Consider the following 22,769-nt stretch of genomic DNA (forward strand, 5'->3'; position numbering starts at 1 on the left):
CTTATTATTTTTCAGCATGCGGATAACACGAGTAATCTCACTAAATGTTGGCTCTTCAATAAATGGTTCAGCAGTTTGATGAGGAGTATAATCCTTTGATATTGACGTTCCAGCATTGACATTCAGCAAGTTCGCAAAATATCTACACCACCGAGCGAGAGCATCTTTTGAGTTTGTTAATAGATTTCCACTCTTAACTCTTATGGTTGCCGCTTGTGTCTGGGCACCTCGCATGGCTTTGATTGTCCGGTACATCTCCTGTCCATTATTTGTCACCCTCTTTCTCATTAAGATACTTCCGCTTTTCCTTGCGTAGACATGTATTCACCACTCTTCTCACCCTCTCATATGCAGCTTTCTTCCTGCTATCCGCTAGGTAGTTCAATAGTACTTCCCTTCGTTTTGCTACAGCTTCTTCACACCGTCTATTAAACCATGCTTTTCTCCTCCTCTTTCTCTTTCCCACAGTTCTCGAGGCAGCTAACGCGACCGTATTTTTGATGGTGTCCCACATCCCATCTGGATCATCCTCATCCTCCTGTAACTCCCCCAAACGCTTCTACAACTCTAACTGGAAAGCCCTCTTGCCTTCTGCTGTTTTCAACTTGTCCAGGTCCCGTGCCGATCGTATGGTAGGACACGTGGGCTTCTGAACTGCAATTCTATGCCTAAAATCGTAGGCTACCAGATAGTGGTCGTTATCTCCATCTGCTCCTCTGAAACTTCTCACATCCGAGATGGAGCTTGGAGCTGTGGTGACGTCGATACACTAGTACATGGTCTATTTGGTTAGCTGTTCTACCGTCTGGTGAGCTCCAGATGTGTTTGTGGACGTCTTTATGCGTAAACATAGTGCTCTTTACAAAGCATCCTGTAGCGGCGGCAAAACTTGCAAGTCGGATCCCGTTATCATTGCACTCCTCATGTAGGCTCTCACTACCCACGAAAGGGTGCCACACACGCTCTCTCCCCAGCTTTGCATTGAAATCTCCCACCGCTAGCTTGACGTCATAGGACGGTAGATTATTACACGTACGCTCAAGCACTTCATAGAAACACTTCCTCTGAGCTCTCTTCAGTAGGCACATGACAGTTCACAATAAACACATTTTGAAAACGTCCCTTAACTCTAATAGTACACAGTCGATTGTTCACAGGTTTAAAATTTGAAACATTACACAAAAAGTTATAACTAACTAAAAACGCAGTTCCAAGGACTCTTCGTCCTCTGTCGTCACCACTATAGTATAGCATGTACCCCTGATTGTGGGTCGAGCCTTGTCCTGGCCAACGCGTTTCTTGTACAGCACAAAGTCCTATTTATACTGTCATAAGACATTCGTCACATTAAAAAGAGCTCCTCCTTTCATCAAGCTACGTATATTCCAGGTCCCAAAACAATTAATAATCATAGTCGCAAAGGCGTCCGAATTCCGAGGCTTCTGTGGTGCTTGTTTTGTAACCAATAGGGTTTTTACATGAGGTGCGGTTAGCCCCTCGCTAACCCTCCCCTTATATTAGGATTCCTTAACTAATTTGAGCAGCATAGTACTAGCGACAGAAATTCTTAAGCAGTTGCATACAGCAAAGTACTATAATAAGCTTCTACTCAAATTAGGCTTAGTTGCTTGCACATTCTCTACCACTACAGTTTCATAAAGTATACTCACTAAAAACCAATAGACAATTTACACAAACCTATATGCAATGGGCTCAACCTAAACATCATAATTTTAAAAGAAATACTCCTCAACAAAAATATTTCACTAAAACAGGTAAACAACTTTATACAGCTAAATCAACCACCAGCCACACGTCACAGCATGTTCTTAATACCACTGCCACTTAATACTGCCGCTTCCTTGAAAAGCCACAAAAAGTCTCATTTTTAAGTATTTCTTTAATTCAGTGTTTAAGTAAAAGTTCTGAAATTTGTTTGGGCAGTAGCACATTTTGTTTGACTTTCTTATCTGTAAGAATTCTTCAATAGGAACAGATGGAATATCAACAGGTATGCTAAATGATTTTTTACCAAACTTGGTTGGTCACTTGAATGTGTTTGTATAATTTGAGTCTGTTCAGGAAAGATCTCATAGAAATTTTTTTTATGTTGAGGCCATACACGAGAGGCTAATTGATCAACCTATAGTACATTAGTACCGTCTATGGGTAGTGGGTTGATAAAGGAGGAACTTGTTCACATTGAATTTAAATGACTGTATATTGTATTCATTGTGGAACACAACAGGGGAAAGACTGTTCCACAGTACAGCAAATGCAGGGATGGAGGAGGAAAAGAAACTTGTTCTGTGGGTTTCAAGGTACACTATGAAGGGATGTTAAGCAGTAGTTGCACTTGTTCCAACGAGCTTAGTACTAAGTTGGGGGAATTATTGATGCTATTTGAGATGAACATTTTCCATTGAAATATTTGTAGAATGCACATATTGCAGAAACCAGTCGGCTGTGCAAAAGTGGGAGAGTGCATTGGTAAGAGATTTGTCATTAATAAGTAATTGCTCTCCTCTGTATTGAGTCAAGCATTTTGAGGGAGCTTTTGGGGACCCCACAATCCCATATGTGAGAGCAGTATTCAATAGCTGAGTGGATTTGTGATTTGTATAAGATTAACAACTGTTTAGAGGTGAATAACATCATGTGCAAAAGAGAAATCCTAGTTTTTTAGAAGATGAAGACGCAATGGTTGTGATGTGTGTGTGTGTGTGTGTGTGTGTGCGTGTGCGTGCGTGCGCGCGTGCCAGGAGAGGCCTTGAAAAACACAACAGGGGAAAGACTGTTCCACAATACAGCAGTTGCAGGGATGAAGGAAGAGGAAAAGAAACAAAGAAACTTGTTCTGCTTGTTTCAAGGTGCACTATGAAGGGATGTTGAGCAGTAGCCACATGTGTTCCAACAAGCTTAGTACTAAGTGGGGGGTAATTCCAAGAAGAGAAATCTCAAATTGTCTGGAAATTTGGGTGTTGTCAAAAATAATACTGGGAGAAAGTGGTTCTTTTTTATGGGAAATAAGACAACACTTGGTTTTATTAGCATTGAAATTGACTAGTTTATATGAACCCCCATTGGAGGAGGCTTGGAGATCAGAATTGAGGGCAGTGGTTGAGGTAAGTTGTGTAGAGTAAGGTTTATCAAATGAAAGGGAGGAGTGCAATGTTCTGTCATCTGCTAAACTGTCTATTGGGTTGGAGGTCATTGCTATATGACCTCCAACCCAATAGACAGTTCTGTCCACTCACCAACCCTCTTCCTGCTATATGAAATTCACAATATAGCAGGAAGAGGGTTGGTGAGTGGACAGAACTTTGTGGGAACTCCAGCATTAGTTGAATGGTGAGAGGATAAGGAAAACTATCCTTCACAACACACAATTTGCATCTAGACAGAAATCTGGCAATCCAACTACAGAAGTCTTGAGGCAGACCAAACAATGGCAGCTTGCTTAGTAAGGCCTTATGCACGATTTGGTCAAACGCCTTGGAGATATCAAGTACAAACACTTGAAATTCACAAATTTTTTCCATGGCATTTGTCCTGAGATGGGTGACATATGTGAGCAGATCTCCTATTGATCAGTAGTGACGGAATCCATACTGGCAGTCGTTTATTTGGTGGGTACCTTCAAGGTAGTGTTGGAGTTGGGAATTGATGATTTACTTTATTTAGACAGGATGAAGTGAGCAAGATAGGGTGGTAGTTGGAAGAGATTGGGTTGAATATAAGCCAATTTCCAGACTGTGGGATAGATACCAGTGGAGTAAGACAGTATATACAATCGACATAGGAGTCAGTTATGGTGCACAAACTTTGGACAATTTGAGGAATGCCATCAGGGCCAGGAGACTTTTTTGTGTCTAATTTGGACAGTATTTTTCATCTCTTTCTGGCAAAAGGATATAGTGGACATTGTATGTTAGGCAACCAGAATGGTTAGGAGATATTTACCATTATCAGTTATGCATGCATTGGAAGAAAGCGTGAAGCCAGGAGATTACATTTTTCTGTAGGTGATGATGCAATAGATCCATGTAGGTGATAGGGTGGGAATAGTGTTGGGCAGAAGTTATGACCTATTGCTTTTTCGAGACCAAAAGGCTCAGTTGCAGTTTGGATAGGCTGCTGATTTCCTGCTTTTTGCTCTCTCGAACTTCCAAAAACTACTCTGTTTTGGAAGCATTGATTGTTTTATTGCATCTATTTCCGGCTTGAATATAAATTCTAAAGGAGGATGGAGTTCTTGATTTGAGCCAGTTATGGTATGTTTGGTTTTTCATTTGTACAACCTTGGCACATCTTTTGGAAAACCAGGATTTAGTTAGGGGAATGGCAGGTCAGAGTACTGTGGGGGAATGTATGTTTCCATGCCAGTTAGGATTACTTTGGTGATAAGTTTGGTGCATAGGTTTGGGTTGGAATGCCAGAAGCAATAGTCCAACAATGGGAATGAGGCATAGAAATTGCTGTAGCTAGCCCACTTGGCACTGTTATCATACTAAACTACTCTTGTATGAGAGTAGCTGTGTAAGCATGGGGAAGGAGATGAGCACTAGATTGTGGTCAGAATTACCTAGAGGACCAACCACATTCGTTGTGTATTTGGAAGAGTCGTTGGTGAGGAAGAGATCTAAGGTGATTGGGGAGTGGTATCTCTGCCTGCAAGATCTCTACAGCTTGATGAAGAAAGCCAGTTGGTGCTGTGGACATTAAAATCTCCTAGGAGGATGATTTCGCTGGTGGGAAAGTGGGATTAGAGAAAATCAATTTTTAAGGAGAGGAAATTAAAGAACTCAGTGGTTGGTTTGCATTAGGGAAATGATAGAGATAGCAAATGAATTTCACTGAGTGGGGAAGGGATATTTTCATCCATAGAAGGTCAAAGTTGGGCGATTCTAGGTTGGGTGCTCTCTAGCAAAGCATATCAGAGTGGATGTATGCGCATATACCACATTTTGGTCAAAAGGAGTTAAAAAGAGTGTAGTTTGGAAGGTTGAGATGAATAGTGCTTGTGAGGAGGGGTGAGATTTGAGTTTCTGCCAGAAAGAGTAGGTGGGGGGGGGGGGTTGGTAGACTGAAGATGGTAGTGGACACTATTAAGGTTGGAGTTTAGGCCACAGATGTTGGTGAAGTAGATATTTAGGGTTCTGTGAGGCATATGTTTGACTGCAAGGGTCTTGCACATTTCTTATGCAGTGACTGAATACTGGTCTCCATGGTGACTGCTAGTGGTGTCACTTGATTTTTGCACCAATTAAACTTCTATGTTGCTGATGATCCAACTGTTGTCTCCATTTTGACATTTTTCTTCAAGTTGTGTTTGAAGCTGGCATTTTTGTTCCCTCTGGGGAAATGTTAGGTCTGGTTGAGCTCGTATGCACGATTTGGGGGCAAGTGTCTTTAAACTTGTTGATCGCTGTTATTAATTTTGATATGCTTGTCGGCATGTTGCAAGTCGCTTTTACGAGGCATGGAAAGTTTGTTCTGTCCTTTCTTTTATTTATGGTCTGAAACTATGGCACCTGATGATATTTTTAGAATCTATGTTGCATTCTTCTGTTAATTTGATGATGTCTTTTAGTGCTTTTCCGTTTTCCTTTAGAAAGTTCAAAATAATAGCGTTGAATTTTTTGTTCTTGGCCTCCATCGAGTCATGCACCATCGATGTGATTAGGTGATGGAGTTCATTCAGTGGCAAGGGTAAACTTGCATTGTGGCGCTGATTGACATTGTGAGTGTGCTAATAATCCCATAGTACAAGGGTAGTGCAAAAACTGATGTATCCAACTACAGGCTTATCACTATAGCGGTGTGGTAGTGGTGAAGATTTCAGAGAAATACAGAAATGGGTTGGCAGACAAAGCTTTGCAATGAATAGCAATTGCTTACTAAAGGGAGATCATGTTTGAACAATTTGCTTATATTTTATAGATGTAATGGCTAAGCTGGATAAAGGAAATGGAGATTATTGTTGGACTTTGCTAAGGTATTTGACAAGATACTACATGAAAAGTTGTTGCATACATTGCAGTATATAAGAATGGGATATAAACTCTTGACTTTGATAACGAGGTAGTGATGGATAGATATCAGAAATTGGTATACAGGCACTTTCCAGACCGCTGTCACATAGTGAATCACTGCTTTTTTTTTTTTTTTTCCTCCCCTACATGTAATGGTTTAATAATGTTTTTAAGCAGCCATATATGTGCATAAATGAAGCATTTATTTATGTCAGATACGCAAATGAAAAAATTTTAAATAATTTCTGCAAATGAAAATCTTATTCTAAAATAAGTGAACTTGAGTCTTAAGGGAACATACCCACCAGTTTTATCATCATTCTGCACCATTAAATGTTTTCCATTTCATCAATAAAATTTTCATGTTTATGGAAATAGTAGAATCAACTAGCGTAGTGCTGTTCACTTCACTAAGACCTTCGTCTTTCTTTTAACCACTGTTGTTATAGTAAGTTTAGCCTATTGGTGTGTTCAATACACCATCACTAAATTTAATATCTTAGTGTGTAATATAATAGGTTTACACATCTTCTTTTCATTGGAAGGAAGCACCATTACATGCCATTTAAGATATCATATCTGATATAATGATATCTTAAACTTTTGGTTGACAAAAACTGTGCATCTGTTGAATCATAGGCATGTAATATGACTAAATGCATTGTATGAGCAAATGTAGCATCCTATAAGGAGATCATCATAAAGTGAAGCTGCATAAAGCAGAGTATTGCTATATTTTTTAGGGGAAGAGTATGAATCTACCAAATTTAAAATGACCAATGGCATACCCTAAGGATTAGTCCTTGAACCATTGTTGCTCAATCTATACATTAATGATACTGAAGGGTCTATTAGGAGATGTTCAGGTGTTTGCTGTCATGCAGCAATAGACAAGGTAATTAAGAATGCTACTTATATATAGTACTTACCGAATGATTTGAATAGGCTGGAACTGTCGCCAAATGATGCTGTCATTTCAGTGTTTTGAAATGTAAAATTATGCACTGTGGCATGATGAGATTTCCAGTTGTTTATTACATTGCTGGGGTTATGGTTGGGGAAACTGAAGAGGTTGGATGTTTTGAAGTTATGGTGGAAATTGAAATTCAAAGGTCACTTTTACGGAAAATTTCAAATGTAACTCAGAGAATAATTGGCATATTGGCATACCTACGTAGCCATTGATATGGAGCAATTAGGAAGTCATTTTGTCTCTTTACAAGGCCTTGATAATGTGGATAATGAATCTATGGAAAGGGTACCGTATTTCTCTCGTGTTCTCTTGCTTTTTGTTTTGCAGAGGGAAGGATCGCACTTTTCTATAAAAAAATTTAATTAAAAATTGATTGTAATAATTACAGAAAAATAAATCTACTCACGTCGTGTGTGCAAAGTCATCAGCAACATATTAGTAAATGTTAGGAGTAGAGGAAGCCAAATTTAGGAAAGATCATTTTTCATTACAGCATATCTTTATTTAGAGCATAGAACTCCATCAGGAAAAGAATGGATTATGCTGCTGCTTTCTTGATCTCAAAAAAGAATTTTGACTCCAAGAATAGATGCAAGTGGCTTGATTATCTTAAAAGAAAAAAAAAACAGTAAATAAACACACATGTTTTTTGTCACATTAGCCTTTCTAATGGGATTCAAGAATACAGGTAATAATTTTGTTAAATTCTTATATAAAAAAATCATTATTGAAGTTTTGGTGGCTGATATAATTTTAAGTTAATAAAGTATTTTCTTTAGGTAGGTAATCCTTTTTAAAAAAATTCTTGCACATCTTTAGCACGTTTACGCTTGATAGTGTCTGCGCATGCATAAACTGCTGACAGGAACTAGCTTTAGTGTATGTATGCCACTTCCATGTTGAGCAGTCACATTTTCACAAAGCTCATACAGCATGTTAGTTACAACTTTTTCAATAGAATTTCATTTGTAAAGTGTCTGGATGATATTGAATCTCAAATGCAATTCAAACTGATTTCAAGGTAGTATACACTGCTTGAAAAGAAGTCAATGGATAACATAGTGTGAAGAACAAACAGCCATGACACTGATCTTAATAAGATGTAGGACCTTCTTTTGCTGCGATGACTGTGGCAATCCTGTCCATAGGTCGGTAGTGATCAATGAAAGTTTTGGACCATTCTTTCTGTAGGCATGTAATGCGGTCCTGGACGTGTGCAGACATCCCTTGACCTAACCTGATGTTCCAGTTCATCTCACAGATGTTCAGAAAGATTGAGGTGAGGGCTGTGCGGAAGCTGACGTTCATCTCCACAAACCATGTGGTTACAGTAGCAGCAGCTTTATGACACAGTTCACTGTCTTGCTGTAAAAGACAGTGGCTAGTTCCATAGAAATGCCACAAAGTAGAAAGCATTGCATTGTCCAGAATGTTCAGATACCTCTCAGAGTTCAATGTTCTTAACACCCCAAACAGAGGTCCGAGGCCAAACCAGGAAAAACAACCATACCATCACACTGCTATCTCTGAATTTCATAGTTGGCATTATGCACTCTGGTAAGAGACATTTGCAGGCATCTGCCACACTCACATTTGTCCATTCTGCTTAGTAGAGGGTGTAGCGTGATTCGTCATTTGACACAGCTTTACACACCTTCACTTCCCACTGTGCACACTCTTTGCACCACTGAAGACGATGCTGCATGTTGGTTCGGTGTAATGTGGGGCTTGCATATTGTGGTCCTACCATGGAAATCCATGTTGTGAGTCTCAGTTCTGAATGTTTTTGTGCAGATTAGTGGTTCAATTCATGCTTGGAACTCTGCATTCAACTGTCGGCTGACGAATGGCAGTTTTTACTTATTATCCTTCGTGTTTATCAGTCATGTTAGGCAAGTGTGTTGGGTCATCCTCTGCAAGTAGTACTTGTAGTGCATTCTCTGCACTTCCATCTCAGTATGAGGATGATCTGAATGCTTGATTGCATCCAGGTCAACAATCAGCATGATTGTTGACCTGGAATATCCCAATTTGTCAACAGTTTGCCAAACAGATAGGCCTGAAACATGACATCCTATCACAATACCTCTTTCAAACTCTGTCAGTTCCCTTCTCGCAGCCATTTCACCTGGACACAGTTGTACTGACTTAGGAGTATCATATTCCTCCAATTTTTACCAGCTACAAACATGACTCATTACACAACACGATGCACTTTGCCCATGGTGATGTCCATTGACTTCTTTCCAAGCATTGTGTTCATGTGTGTGTGTGTTTTTCTCATATTGATCCTTTTCCTTTATGTAAATTATGTGCTTCAGCGAGAGAGCTATGATTGCTCTGATGTGAACATGTTAATATTAAGATATAAAGGCAGTAGTCAAAAATCTGAATATTACAGCAGATCACTGTTGAAAGAGGAGTAATGTAAGTCTGAGCTATATCCTCCTGCCTCTTTAATGTCTATGGAGGAAGGAAAGCTTGACAATTGAAGAAGGTAGGATCATTTCCTATAAATTCTAACATAAATCACAATGTATATAGGAGATATAGCACTAATAGTTCTTTAGTTATGTTCTGTATCACCTAAAGCTAATAATAGAACTATTCGATAGCCTTAATATTGTATAATTTTTTTGTGTGTGTTTTTCCTTAGAAAATTGGTTTTATAGTATATTAGAACGATTCTCGTGTTTTTAGAGTATTTTGTGTGTCTTTATAACATATTTTATTGGGACTGTCGCCGCTAGAGGGATTCGTAGTGTGTAGTGTTCATGAAAGCTCCGGATAAGATAAGTATTATTTTCAGTTATCGTTGATAAATTTATTTAATATCGCGTAGTTTTGTTTGCCTTGCGTCTCTTAGTGCATCTTTTTGTGTGTTTTTGGTGTTATAATTTATAATTTGATAAAATACGTTGCAAGTAAGTATGGCTCCAGTATGAAGGAAAATGGCAGCCAGTAACGATGGTTCGCCATCTTTATCAAAGAACGGTAGTATAAAAGAGATGATTCAGTGTACTAGCTGCGAAATGTACGCTTTGCGGAGTGCGGTCGGAGTGTGGTTAGATGATAATAAAGGAGTGAATGTGTGTAGAAAATGTAGGGAGAATGAGAAATTGAAGAAAATTTTGGATCGTGAGTGTGATATTTTTGTCAAACTTCAGAATGAAGAAAATAGGGATATGACAAGAAACGGCGAGGTTGTACCAGAGAATTGTGAGAGTGTGAACGATAGTATTAATGGTTTTACTGAAAATAAAAAAGATGAGATAAACGCAATGAGTGAGATCGCGTTGTTGAATGGTGCAATACAAAGGGCAAAACAGCAGCTAGAGCGTATGAGCAAAAGTCGACTGAATGAACCAGCCAATAATAAAAAGTATGACAGGAAAAATAGACATATGAGTGTGAACATGAACAAAATAAAGGATAGAGTGCTGTATGGAGACTTGTTAGTATGAGGTGTGATAGTAGAGGATTTGACAAAATCGTACCAACCTGGTGCGACCATAAAGGATGTAACTGAGTCTATTAGAGAGCAAAAGGAAAGGGTGAAAGAAATGATTGTTCTGGCAGGTATGAATGATTTGAAAGGAGACAAAATGGAAATGATAGAAAACCTGAATGAATTGTTGAGGTAGCAAAAGAAAAGAGGAGAGTTAGAATGATTAGTCTTTTGCCACGGTATGACAGTGAAATGTTTAAAAGGAGGGCCATAATTGTGAATGACTTTATGTGTGGGTTATGTATGACGAGTGGTGTGGAATTTGTGGACATGTGGAGTTCAGTGAGTTCGATGGGCGAAAGGATCTATATAAGATGGATGGCTTGCATTTCAATGGTTACGGTGTAAGAAGACTTGAGAAAGTGTTGCTGAATGTGGTGGATGTGCAAATTCAGGGAAACTAGATTTATTAAGGGGGGGGGTAGATATACAGTCCTTAGGGAGGCAGTTGAATGTATGAATGAATATAATATGCCTGAGCGAATAAGGACAACAAATCAGAGTGGGATAGTTAATATAAGGCATCAAGGTAGGGTTGGGGCTAATGGGGGTCTTAAATTCATGTACACTAATGCTAGGAGTTAGGAACAAGAAGGAAGAGTTTTTGGCCATGGTTGGCACTTCCAGACCACAGGTTATTGGTATTAGTGAATCATGGCTGACTGTAGATGATATAGCTAGTGGGATTGAATGTGATGGGTATAGTGTGTTCAGGAATGACCGGGAGAATAAAATGGGGGAAGGAGTATTGTTGATGATAGCTGATGAGCTACAGCCAAGGAGAATAGAAGTTGAATTGCAGGATAGAGAAAAATGCACATTTGAGGCCATTTGGTGTGAGATTGTGGCTAGCAGAACTAAATATATAATTGGGTGCTGCTATAGACCAGGTGATGGAAAAGATGGTGGTGACAGTATGCACAAGCAAATAGAAGAAACGAGTGGAAGGAGGGTGATTATTATGGGAGATTTCAACTATGGTCGCATTGATTGGAGTGAGAAGAGGACACAAGGGAGGAAGGAATTGGATTTTATGCGATTATTAAGGGATAACTATCTGCAACAACATGTAATGGAAAATACTAGGGGGTCAGAGAGTGCTTGACCTAGTAATTACATCTGAGGAATTGGCTGTAACAAATATGACCACATTGCCGCCAATCGGTGAGAGTGATCATAGGGTCTTGACTTAGAAGGTGGCTAAAGGTGTAGAATTTTCAATTAAAACAGGGTACATATGGAATTATCGGGCTGGAAAGTATGACAAGCTTAGGAGTTTGATTGGTTCAGTGCCATGTCATGTACAACTGCAAGGCCTAGAAGTCAATAGTGCATGGGAGGTAGTTAAGAAGTGTTTGCTTGAAGCAATGGCTGACTGTATACCTAGAGTCCGAATAATAAATCAACTAGGGGTTAAATGGATGAATAACACCATTAAGCTTGAGTTGCAAAAAAAGAAACAACTATGGAGGGAATTTAAGGAGAAGGGTGACCGGCAGGCACATGAACGGTATAAAACGCAGGCCAGAAGGGTGACGAGTGTGGTAAGAAAAGCAAAAAAGGATTACGAAAGAACATTGGCCATGCAGGCTAAAGAGAATCCTAAACAGTTTTTTAGATATGTAGCAAGTAAAAGGAAAAATGTACATGGCAGAATGATTTTAAAGAATGCCGATGGTAGGGAGGTAACTGAATCAGTTGATATAGTTGAGTTACTGAGTGAGCACTTTGCAAGAATATATCATCCAGGTGATGACATTGCAGAAATGAATGTACCAGTAGATTATACGGGAATTGTGGTGAATGAAGTGGAGGTGAGTAGTCTATTGCATAACCTCAATGTCAATACATCTGTGGGATTGGATGGTATACCAGCTCGTGTTGTATGAGAAGCAGCTAAAGAATTGTCAGTACCCTTGACCATTTTGTTTAATTTGAGTCTCGGGTCTGGGTTAGTCCCGAGCAGGTGGAAAGAGGGGAAAATAGTTCCACTGCATAAAGATGGTTCCAAGATGCTGTTGTAAATTACCGATCGATTAGCATATCAGGAATCATTGTTAAGGTCTTAGAGAAATTAGTCAAGAAAAGAATACAGGATTGGATAGATGAAAATGGGATATTGTATGGGGGGAAAACATGGTTTTGTGAAGGGTAGATCATGCCTCAGTAACTTGCTCACGTTTTATAACACAGTGACGGCTGAACTGGATAGGGGTAATGGGTTTACAGTAATACTACTGGACCTTGCCAAGGCTTTTGATAGGATACCACATAGAACCCTAATCAGTAAACTGGAGCAGATGGGGATAGATATAGGGTTGGTGAGATGGATAGGAGGGTGGTTGAAGGAGAGATACCAGAGAGTGGTTTATTCAGGAGTGGAGTCTAAAAGATGGCTTGTGACTAGTGGAGTGCCACAGGGCTCTGTTCTTAGACCACTGCTTTTCAATTTGTTCATCAATGATATAGGAAAGGATTTGAGAGGAAGTGTTCACTTGTTTGCTGATGATGCAAAGTTGGGTAGAGCAATTATGAGTGCACAAGATGTCAAAATTTTCCAGGATGATTTGGATAGTTTGGAGGACTGGGCTAGGAAAAATGGTTGCCAATTTAATGTGGCAAAGTGTAAGGTTATGCACTTTGGGGTGAAAAGAATAGCAGCAGTATATCGCATTATTGGAACCGTACTCCAGGAGATTGATGAGGCCAGGGATTTGGGAGTGTTGGTGGATAGAGAATTGAAGTTTAGGGGGCACATTGCAAAAGTGACTAAAACAGCTCACCAAATCACTTGGTTTCTGAAAAATACTTTAACATGCAGAGACAAACAAGTTGTTGTTCCTCTGTATCGAACCTTGATAAGACCCCATCTGGACTAATGTGCCCTGTTATGGACGCCAGGGTTTCTTCGTGATGGGAAGGAAGTGGAGAGGATTCAGAGACGAGTGACCAAGATGATAGCAGGTCTGTGGAATGAACCTTATGAGAATAGGTTGAAGATTTGTGGGTTTCAGAAATTGGTCGATAGGCGAAGGAGGGGTGATATGATTGACACTCAAATTACTGAAGGGTTTCTGTAAGATTGATCCAGAAGATATTTTTGAAAATATGACTGGTGGCGGGAGACTAGGGGCCATCAATGGAAGCTGGGCAAGATCGTGGTTGACAAGGGTGTTGGAGCTAGGTTTTTTACTTGGAGAGTAGCGAATGAGTGGAATAAGCTTCCAGAGTCTGTTGTGGATGCTACGACCGTGAATGAGTTCAAGGCAGGGTATGATAGATACTGTGTGAATGTCGAATAGTTGTTCTTGACATGATGTTAGGGCCTCCCTCGATGAGTCTGTCGACTCCTTGGAGTTGCCCGGAACAACAATAATAATAATGCAAAAAAACACTTTTCGGAAATTTGCTTTGCATTATGGCATTATGTGACCCTTCCATCAATGTCTAGCAATAAACACTTCCAAAAGGAAGTGTGCTTTGCATTGCGAGATACTATGGCAATTGGTGTGAAGTCAAAGCCTCTGCATATAAGTAGCCTAATGGTGAAGATACTTCATGCTCACTTTGTTTGCTTATAGTTGATGTGAAGTCAACAGCCTCTACATACAACTAGCCTTGTTATGAACCTTTTTATGTGCAAACTGGAATGATTCTAATAACTATGCTAGAAACTTTTTTTTTAATGTTATCCAAGTATTTGCCAAAAATTAATTCACAATTGACATGTGATTATCAGCTTAGTCAAAGATGAGCATTAAAACAAACATAAAATACACAAACACAAAAATAATAAAGAGTAACACAAAGTCAAAATGAACTGTTTTTAGATAATCTGGTTTTCAACAACATTCATTAAGTGACACTAATGAAAATAAGTATAGTTAATAGTTTCTCTACTTGATCTTTAGGTGATATACAGTAGAATAGCATCAATCCCACCTCTTATTCAACCATCATGCTCTCCTTAATACAGTTCTTGTCCAGTATAAGTCACTTTGTAATCAAGTGAAAAACATTTTCTACAACTAGAATCACTCCAGTTTTTTTATGCATAGACTATACCTTTGTGTAGTATTATTCACAAAAGAATACATAGATGATGATTATGTACATTAAAAATATTTCAAATTGATATCTTTTTTTCTAAATAGATGATAAAAGTAGTAATGGCTAAATGTGACATCATTAATATGAGTTATGGGGAGCATGCCCATTGGCCTGAGGGGTAAGTAAATTATTAATATCTGTTTGTTTATTGATTTTTTTTTTAATAACAAAGGCATAGTTTGTGTAATGTTATGTAGATATTCTTCACATTGAATTATGTGAGTAATGTTAAAGGATAATAATCTTCATATTAAACTTGTGTTCTATGGAAAACATATGATGTAGTGAAATTTATTGTTATTTTCTTGGATTTATCTTAGATTACAGTAAATTCACTTATGAAGTATACAGGAAGAAGACAAATGCTAGCAGCTACTGACATAATTTGCTGAATGGAGAGTGTTAGTATTCTCTAAATAATAAGTTGTAATTTCCCATCACAATGTGGATATTGTTTTCCAACTGTCTTTAGATGGTAGATGATGTTTATCACCAAGGTTGAGACCACCACCACTCTTTATTGGCAGCGTGAAGTGGTTTAAAAAATTCCATGCTTGGTCTCTAGAGCTGGGTTATCTAATCTTTAGTCCACAGTATGAAATGTGCTATGCGTCCAAACTTTGTGGGTATATTTGACATAAAAACCTCCAGGCCATATTATATCATCGTCCATTATTATTAAATTTAATGAGCCTCCGTAGCCCAGTCGGTATTGACGAAGCCCTTTGGTTGGAAAGACCTGGGTTTGATTCCCATCCATTGATTCCCATTCCCAGCCCAGTCGGTATTGACGAAGCCCTTTGGTTGGAAAGACCTGGGTTTGATTCCCATCCATGATGTGAGGAAACTTTATCTGGTCTCTTTCGACTAAAGGTGAGTTAGCCACTCTCATATGGAGGTAGAGAGTTTTTTCACCTGGAAACTCGGGTTTTTTTTCCTCCTCAAAACAGGTAAACCTACCCCATGAGCATACACAAATCTACAGTCATAAATACTTAAATCCCCCATGATGATGGGAGGGGGCTGAACCTGTAATAAGGGATGGGGGAGAACACTCCATATGAATAAATGAATTAAATTTATTGATGGTGTATTCAACGCCGATAGGCTGCAGACTAAACTTACTTTGCACTACTGTTGTTATAGTTGTTTAAAACAAAGATCGAGTTCTTAGTGCAGTGAAAAGTACTATACTAGTTAATACTACAGTTATCCATAAATGTTGCGATCTTATTAGTGATTGCAATCTTAAACTATTCAGAATAACTTGTTTGTGAAAATTATTCAAAATTTTTCATTTGCATATTTGATGTGAATGAGTGCTTGATTTACATTATTTATGCACATATATGACCACTTAAAACGTTAAATCATTATATGCAACTACAAATGAAACAAACAAACAAAAAAATTGGCATTTGGTATACAACAAAATTTGCTATACAACAGCGGTCTTGGAACCTAATATGTCATATGACCAGAGTATGCCTGTATCGATGATATTTTCTGTATTTGGCCAAATGGCATAGACACATCAGATTCTTTCCTCCTCTATCTCAACAGCTGGCACTACAGAATCTAGTTTACTATAGAAAAAGAAAATAACAATAACCTGCCATTTTTAGATACTTGAATCTCATCTGCCCAGTTGCATCCTTTCTCTTTTACAGAAAATTTACCCATATAGGTAGATACATAAGTTTTCCCATCATTTCCTTCTCTTGCCAACCTCTGTTCTATCCAGGCCTCAATTACTTGTTCTCTCTTTGATTTGCCACACCTTCCTGTCCAATTGTTACAATGTCAAAATAATCAACAAATTAGCTGTTCTCACATCTCTCTCTCTCTCTCTCTCAATATGAAGACACTATAGTAATGGTGTTACTATTCCCTATATCTGGGACACATTGAAAGAAATAGACCTTTAAAGGGACGAGACCTAAGAAGAAGAAGACCTTTAAAGAAATATGATCTCTACACTGCTTTCAAACCTTATTTGAGCTTCACTTCTCTACTCTCCTAAGGATTATTTCCCCCCCCCCCCTCTGTTCCAAGTGTTTACAGGGTTCCTTGTTCTTGCAGCTTATCGTATTATGGTCAAACTGGGAGATCTGCCAATATCTGCCTTTGCGAATGCAAGAAATACACCCGCTGCCACAACTATGGTCAGTCAGGTCTAGCTGACCATGTCTTGGATTTCTTGCACAGGATTAGATGGGAAAATATTACTATGCTTCATCACAGTAAAACCTTGACTCTTTTTTGAATCTACAGCAGATTTAAAAAACCAGCCTAATCTAAATAAATATGGTTGTGTTAACCTACAAGATTTGGGATAATAAGGTTTTGATAATAAGGTGATGTGCATTTCTGCTACTTGTGTATAGAAAATTTGATTTCTGCTAATTCAGTCTTGTATTTTTCTGGGCTTACACTGATGTGATCTAAAAGGTCAAGATCAGTTTGGATAGTGATCCTTCCATTAATGCATAGCAATATAGACATCTGATGGCAAATGTGCTTTGCATTATGGGATATTAAGGCATTTGAAGAAAAATCAATGGTTTCTTTCTATATACAAGTACCCTAGTTTTGAAGATACTTTACATTCAAACTTTGCTTGCACTTCTGTAAAGGATTAAACAGAATATAATTTCTTGACAAATATAATTTACCAAATCATGCTGCTTTTAACCAGAACTGTTTATAAATTACTTTATAATGTCAAAAAACTGAGGCAAGATCACCTTTAATTATATTGAAAGTTAACTCATTTTGCAAATATGTGTTCTTTAAATTAATAGAATCAAATTATTATATTTTTACAGTCGTGTATTGCAGATGATACATGAAGTTGTGAATAAGTATGGTATTATCATGATATCTAGTGCAGGTAACCATGGTCCTGCTCTTTCTACAGTTGGCACACCTCCATCTATGTATTCTTCTTCAGTTATTGGTAAGTTATTCATTGCAACATATTCTTACATAGCATGTTGACTAATATTTTGTAAGGTCTGTATACTCACTGATAATCGAATGGGCAAATGAAATATTGTGTGTCACTGGCACCTGACTTCTTTGTTTAGCATGATATTATTTGGAATAGTCACGTATTCATCTGCTGATTATCTTTATAATCAGTGTAGATCCCCTTGTAAATTTAATGAGTTTATATCAGGAGCTAGAGATTAATTAATTGAAATGAATGACAAGTGAAGAAGACCACAGTTATACTTAACAAGATAGTTTTATGCTGTTTCAAAAGATATCCTAAGCACCTAACATAAACAGCATGAAAGTATTTTGTAATGGTTCAACCATAGGCTGTGATTTTGAATCCCACCAGGTAGGAATGAATGTTTATGAATATTTTTAGGTGGCAGATAATTTTCATTGCCTGGGAGTGTTAATACTACTGCATATTTGGGATTGTAGTATGTAATATGAAAAAGTTCCAAGTTCTGTAATCTGAAAAAGTTAGGGCTTTAGAGCAGAGTTTCTGCGTTATCTAACGTTTAGCTCACCCACAGTATTAATACTGTAAGTTTTCATTCTTTCAATGGATAGGGAATACATAAGAAAATAATAGTAATATCATAATCTCTTGGATATAGCTTAGTGTACACAGAATGCTGTGTATAATATTTTACAATACATGATTTTATTATAGTTCCTTAGCAACAATTTTTTAAGTTGATGAATTATTTATTCTTTATGTAACAAATGCCATTATGACAAAAGTCCTGACTAAGCACTGTGCCTATATTATTCTTAAAAAAATGCTGTAACAAACTATTCCTGTTATCCCTGAAAGTTAGTTGGCTATAGTCAGAGTTGACCGTATTTGTAAGGTTTCCAGTAGAGTTACTCAATTCTTACATATATAGGCTTGGTTTTGTATTTGTCCTTCTTTCATCATCATAACACTAATTACAGTTTTAGACCATATTGGTTTGTTCCGGTCTCATTATCCATCCAATATCCTTTTTTGAGGTCTACTCTGCCTTCTCTTTCCAATTGGCTTAAATTTTAGTTATTTGTTTAGGATATCGGGTGTTGGCTATTGGTTTATATGTTCTATCCATTTTTGTTTTTAATTGTTTAGTTTTTCTTCTATTGATTTTGTTTTTAGTTCTTTTAAAATGTCTTCGTTCCTTTTTTGGTCTAATAATGTGTATTTTGCAGTTCTCATAAATCTCATTTCACTTGTTTTTATTCTTTGTTCATCTTGTTTGCTTATTGTCCAAATTTCACTGCTATATAATAATATGAGCACTGCTAAAGCATTGTATATTTTCAAGCATGTTTCTTTTTGTACTATATTTGGATTGAGTGTTCTATTTATCAGGCCTATAATCTGTAAAAATTTTAAAGTTTTTAATTTTATATATTTTTCTCCTTCATATGATATTTCACATCCAAGATAACTGAAAGTATTCATCTGCTATTTATGTGTTTGGGCTATTATTATATTATTAATAACTGTTTTACTTCTAACTGGAGTTTGTCCACTAAATGCCAATGTTTTAGTTTTATCCTTGGAAATTTTTATTCCAAACTGTTCTACTATAACATTTAAATTATATATTGCTCTGTAAATTGTCTTCCTTATCTGATATTATTACCTGATCATCTGCAAATAATAGCATATTTATTTTGTTATTCCAGGAAATTTCTATACCTGGATAAGGTGTTCCACTGTATTAATATTTCATTAATGAAAATATTGAAAAGTGTCGAAGACAGAGGGCATCCCCGTCTTACTCCTTGGTTTATAGATTGTTTTTCAGACATTTTTTCATTTATTTTTATTTCATTATCTTTGTATATATTCAATATTGCATTTAGTAAAATATTAGGTATATTTATTCTTTGTAATATATCAAATAGTATACCGTCGGGTCTCTTTTTATGTGGATTTGAAGTTCTGCGGTACATGCCCGCAGATACGAGACCTTTCGACACTTCTGCGCTTGTCAACAGAAGGAGAATCCATTCCGATAATAGGGTAATCCAGCATTTCCTAAACTTTTCCTACAATGGAAACACTTCACAAATCCTGAAATTTTCATGGAACACCTTGGTTATTTTGTAATATATTCATTAATAATTAATTGTTAATTTAGCTGATTTTTATTATTAATTAATAATTGATCATTAATTATTAAATAATAATTAATTAAATTTGGCCCAATGGAGAAAAAAGCACCAAAGAAATTTCTTTTCTTTGGAAATGAACATTGCAATTTTAGATCGCTTAGCAAAAGGAGAGGGATCTATGGTGAAACATTTTAATTTAGGTGAATCTACTATAAGAGCCATTAAAAAGAATGAAGTCGCAATAAGAAAATCTGTCATTTCTGGCACAAAACTAAGTGCCAAATTATCATTGTACTCAAGAGATGCTTTATTAGAAAACACGGAACGAGCACTCGTAATTTGGATTGAAAAATTAACTCGAAGAAGAATTCCTGTAAGTGATTATTTAATTAAACAAAAAGCTCTTCGGTTTTTATGAACAGATGAAGCAATTGGAGCCATCTACTTCTGCTTCCAGGCTGATAAAGAATTTTAGGCTAGCAAAGGATGGTAAACTGGGTTTTTTAAAAAGGAATGCACTTCATAACGTGAAGATTATAGGCAAGGTTGCAAGAGCAGATGAAGAAGCTGCCAAAAAGTTTCAAGAGAAGTTAGCAAAAATTATTGAAGATGGTGGATATTGTCCCAATCAAGTGTTTAACGCTGATGAAACAGGATTGTTTTGGAAGAAAATGCCTAGTTGAACTTACATGGCAAAGTCTGAGGAAAAAGCAAGTGGGTTTAAAGCAAGCAAAGATCGAGTAACGTTACTTTGTAGCAATGCATCACGAGATCGAATGTTGAAACCCTTTCTAGTAAATCCGTTTCTAAGACCACGTGCTCTAAAAGGCAACGATCTAAAACACCTGCCTGTACATTGGATGGCTAATACAAAGGCCTGGGTAACAACTGCTGTATTTACTGAATGGTTCAATAATTGCTTTGTACTAGAAGTGGAAACATACATGAAGCAAAAGCTCTCGATTCTAAAGTTTTATTAATTGTTGACAATGCACCAAGTCATCCGCATTTAGAACATCCAAATGTGCAGGTAGTGTTTTTTCCACCCAATACAACAAGCATTAGATCAAGGCATAATTGCTACTTTTAAAAAATATGACGTTAAGCACGCTTTTAAATTTATATTGGATAAACTAGAAAATGAATCAATAACAGTAACTGACGTTTGGAAAAAATTTTCTATTTTGGACTGCTTAAATCATGTTGCATATGCTATCGCTGAATTAAGACCACAAATTTTAAATGCTTGCTGGAAAGCAGCTTGTCCTGGATGCAGTGGCACACCCAGGGAGGGGGCCAAGGGGCTCTGCCTCCCCCCCCCCCCAAAAAAAAGAAAATTTTCCAAAATACTTTTCCTAATTAAAATTCATTTTTTATTTATGTTGGGTCATGTCTTCTATTTCTATACTACTTATGAATTAGGTGAGAGAACCCTATAGCATGTTTCTCAACCTATGGTCCATGGACCACAGGTGGTCCGTGACAATGGGACAGGTGGTCCACAGGCTTAAATTAACCAAATAAATCTATATATTTTAATTATCCAAACAAAACAAATTAAAATTGAATAAGTAAGTAAAAATTATTAAAATAAAATGAATACTTAAAAAAAAAAATAGCGGCAGAATGTTCATGGAATGAACATTCTGCCGCTATTTTAATTTGTAGTGGCAGAATGACGAGTAATAAAAGAAGAGTGAAGTGAAAAATATGGTTTTATTGCTTCCACCTTCCCTTGCTGTTTTGTCAGATTTGAAGTGAACATGTGTTATCCACATGACCACATTTCAACCAATTGCTTGTTGTTTATTGATTTTTATTGTTGAAAGTTTTCCTCCTTCACCCAAGGCTCAATATATCTTCAGAAGTACTAAGTAATACTTAGACAAACAAAATATGTTGTGAGTTAACTCCAGTATTTATACATTTTTCGGAAATCGTGCGAAAAGTAAGCTGACAATTGAGTTGAAATGCTTACTCTCTTCAACCGAATTCCAATAATATGTGAAACTGCCATAACAGCATTCACTATGATATTTTAAGGATACTTGTGACATAAAGATTGAATAATATAAGCACGTAAACACAAGAAAGATATTTAATTAGCCAAATATTTCGGTCTGAAAATTGCAGACCATCTTCAGTGGCACTACAAGAACAGTTTTAAAAAATACAAGATGGAATACTAACAATAGATCATTTAAAAATAGAACAAGCCGCATGATGTTATATCACTAAGTATTAAAGGGAATATTATTAAGCAGAGACATGATTGAAATAAAGATATTAATTAATAATATTAAATAACATAAAATTAATATGAATTAATGAGTTATCCTGATTAGACTTTCCCAGATTTTTGATACAAATATACGGTTATTCCGATTCAGGTTAGGATGATGGAGTAATGCCTCTATGCTTTCTTTGAATAAACGTTCAAATTTATAGCGGGATCTATGTAAGAGGCGAGTTTTTGACCAAAATCAGTCCCGTGCTGAACCAATCCAGATTTTTCAGGTTTGTTGTGATGAATGGAGGATTGATGTTCTTGGATTCTTTTTCCAAGAGAGCGTTCAGTTTGTCCAAAATAGGAGAGATCACAGTTGCAGGGAATTTGATAAACTCCAGGAAGAGACATAGTTGAGCATTTGTCTTTAGGAGAAGGAAAATGGGAAGATAGTTTGTTAATAGGTGAATACGTAGCTGTTAACACATATTTCTTCAGAATTCTTGAGATAGGTTCTGAAATCCCGGAGATGTATGGAATTGGAACTTGATGTATTGAATCTTTGTTGTTTAGTGGTGGATTATAAGAATCGAGAAGATGTTGTGTACTCTTTTTGGAAAAGCCATTGAGTTTCATGTGTTGTTGGATAGTAGAAAGTTCTTTCTGTAGAAAATTAGAAGTAGAACAATTAGTTTTGGCTCTTCTGATTAGACATTTTATGATCCCTGTTTTTTGACAAGGTTGATGGACTGATTCTTTAAGAATATACCGACCTGTGAAAGTTGGTTTCCTGTAAACTGTAGTTGTAAGAGT

At 37.0% G+C, this 22,769-nt stretch overlaps 1 protein-coding gene across 3 annotated transcripts in view; it reads left to right on the forward strand.

The window, feature by feature from the left end:
• Nucleotides 1-22,769, forward strand: part of TppII (Tripeptidyl-peptidase II) — a 583,232-nt gene that overhangs the window by 209,712 nt on the left and 350,751 nt on the right. For all 3 annotated transcript variants that reach the window (XM_090408276.1, XM_090408286.1, XM_090408295.1), the window contains 2 exons: nt 14,671-14,744; nt 17,455-17,585. In XM_090408276.1, the coding sequence (XP_090264402.1) occupies nt 14,671-14,744; nt 17,455-17,585 (205 nt within the window). The remainder of the gene's footprint in view (nt 1-14,670; nt 14,745-17,454; nt 17,586-22,769) is intronic.

This window comes from Typopeltis vanoorti, chromosome 2 (assembly GCF_054136105.1).
Source record: "Typopeltis vanoorti isolate ZY-2024b chromosome 2, IOZ_Tvanoo_1.0, whole genome shotgun sequence".
NCBI lineage: Eukaryota > Metazoa > Arthropoda > Arachnida > Uropygi > Thelyphonidae > Typopeltis > Typopeltis vanoorti.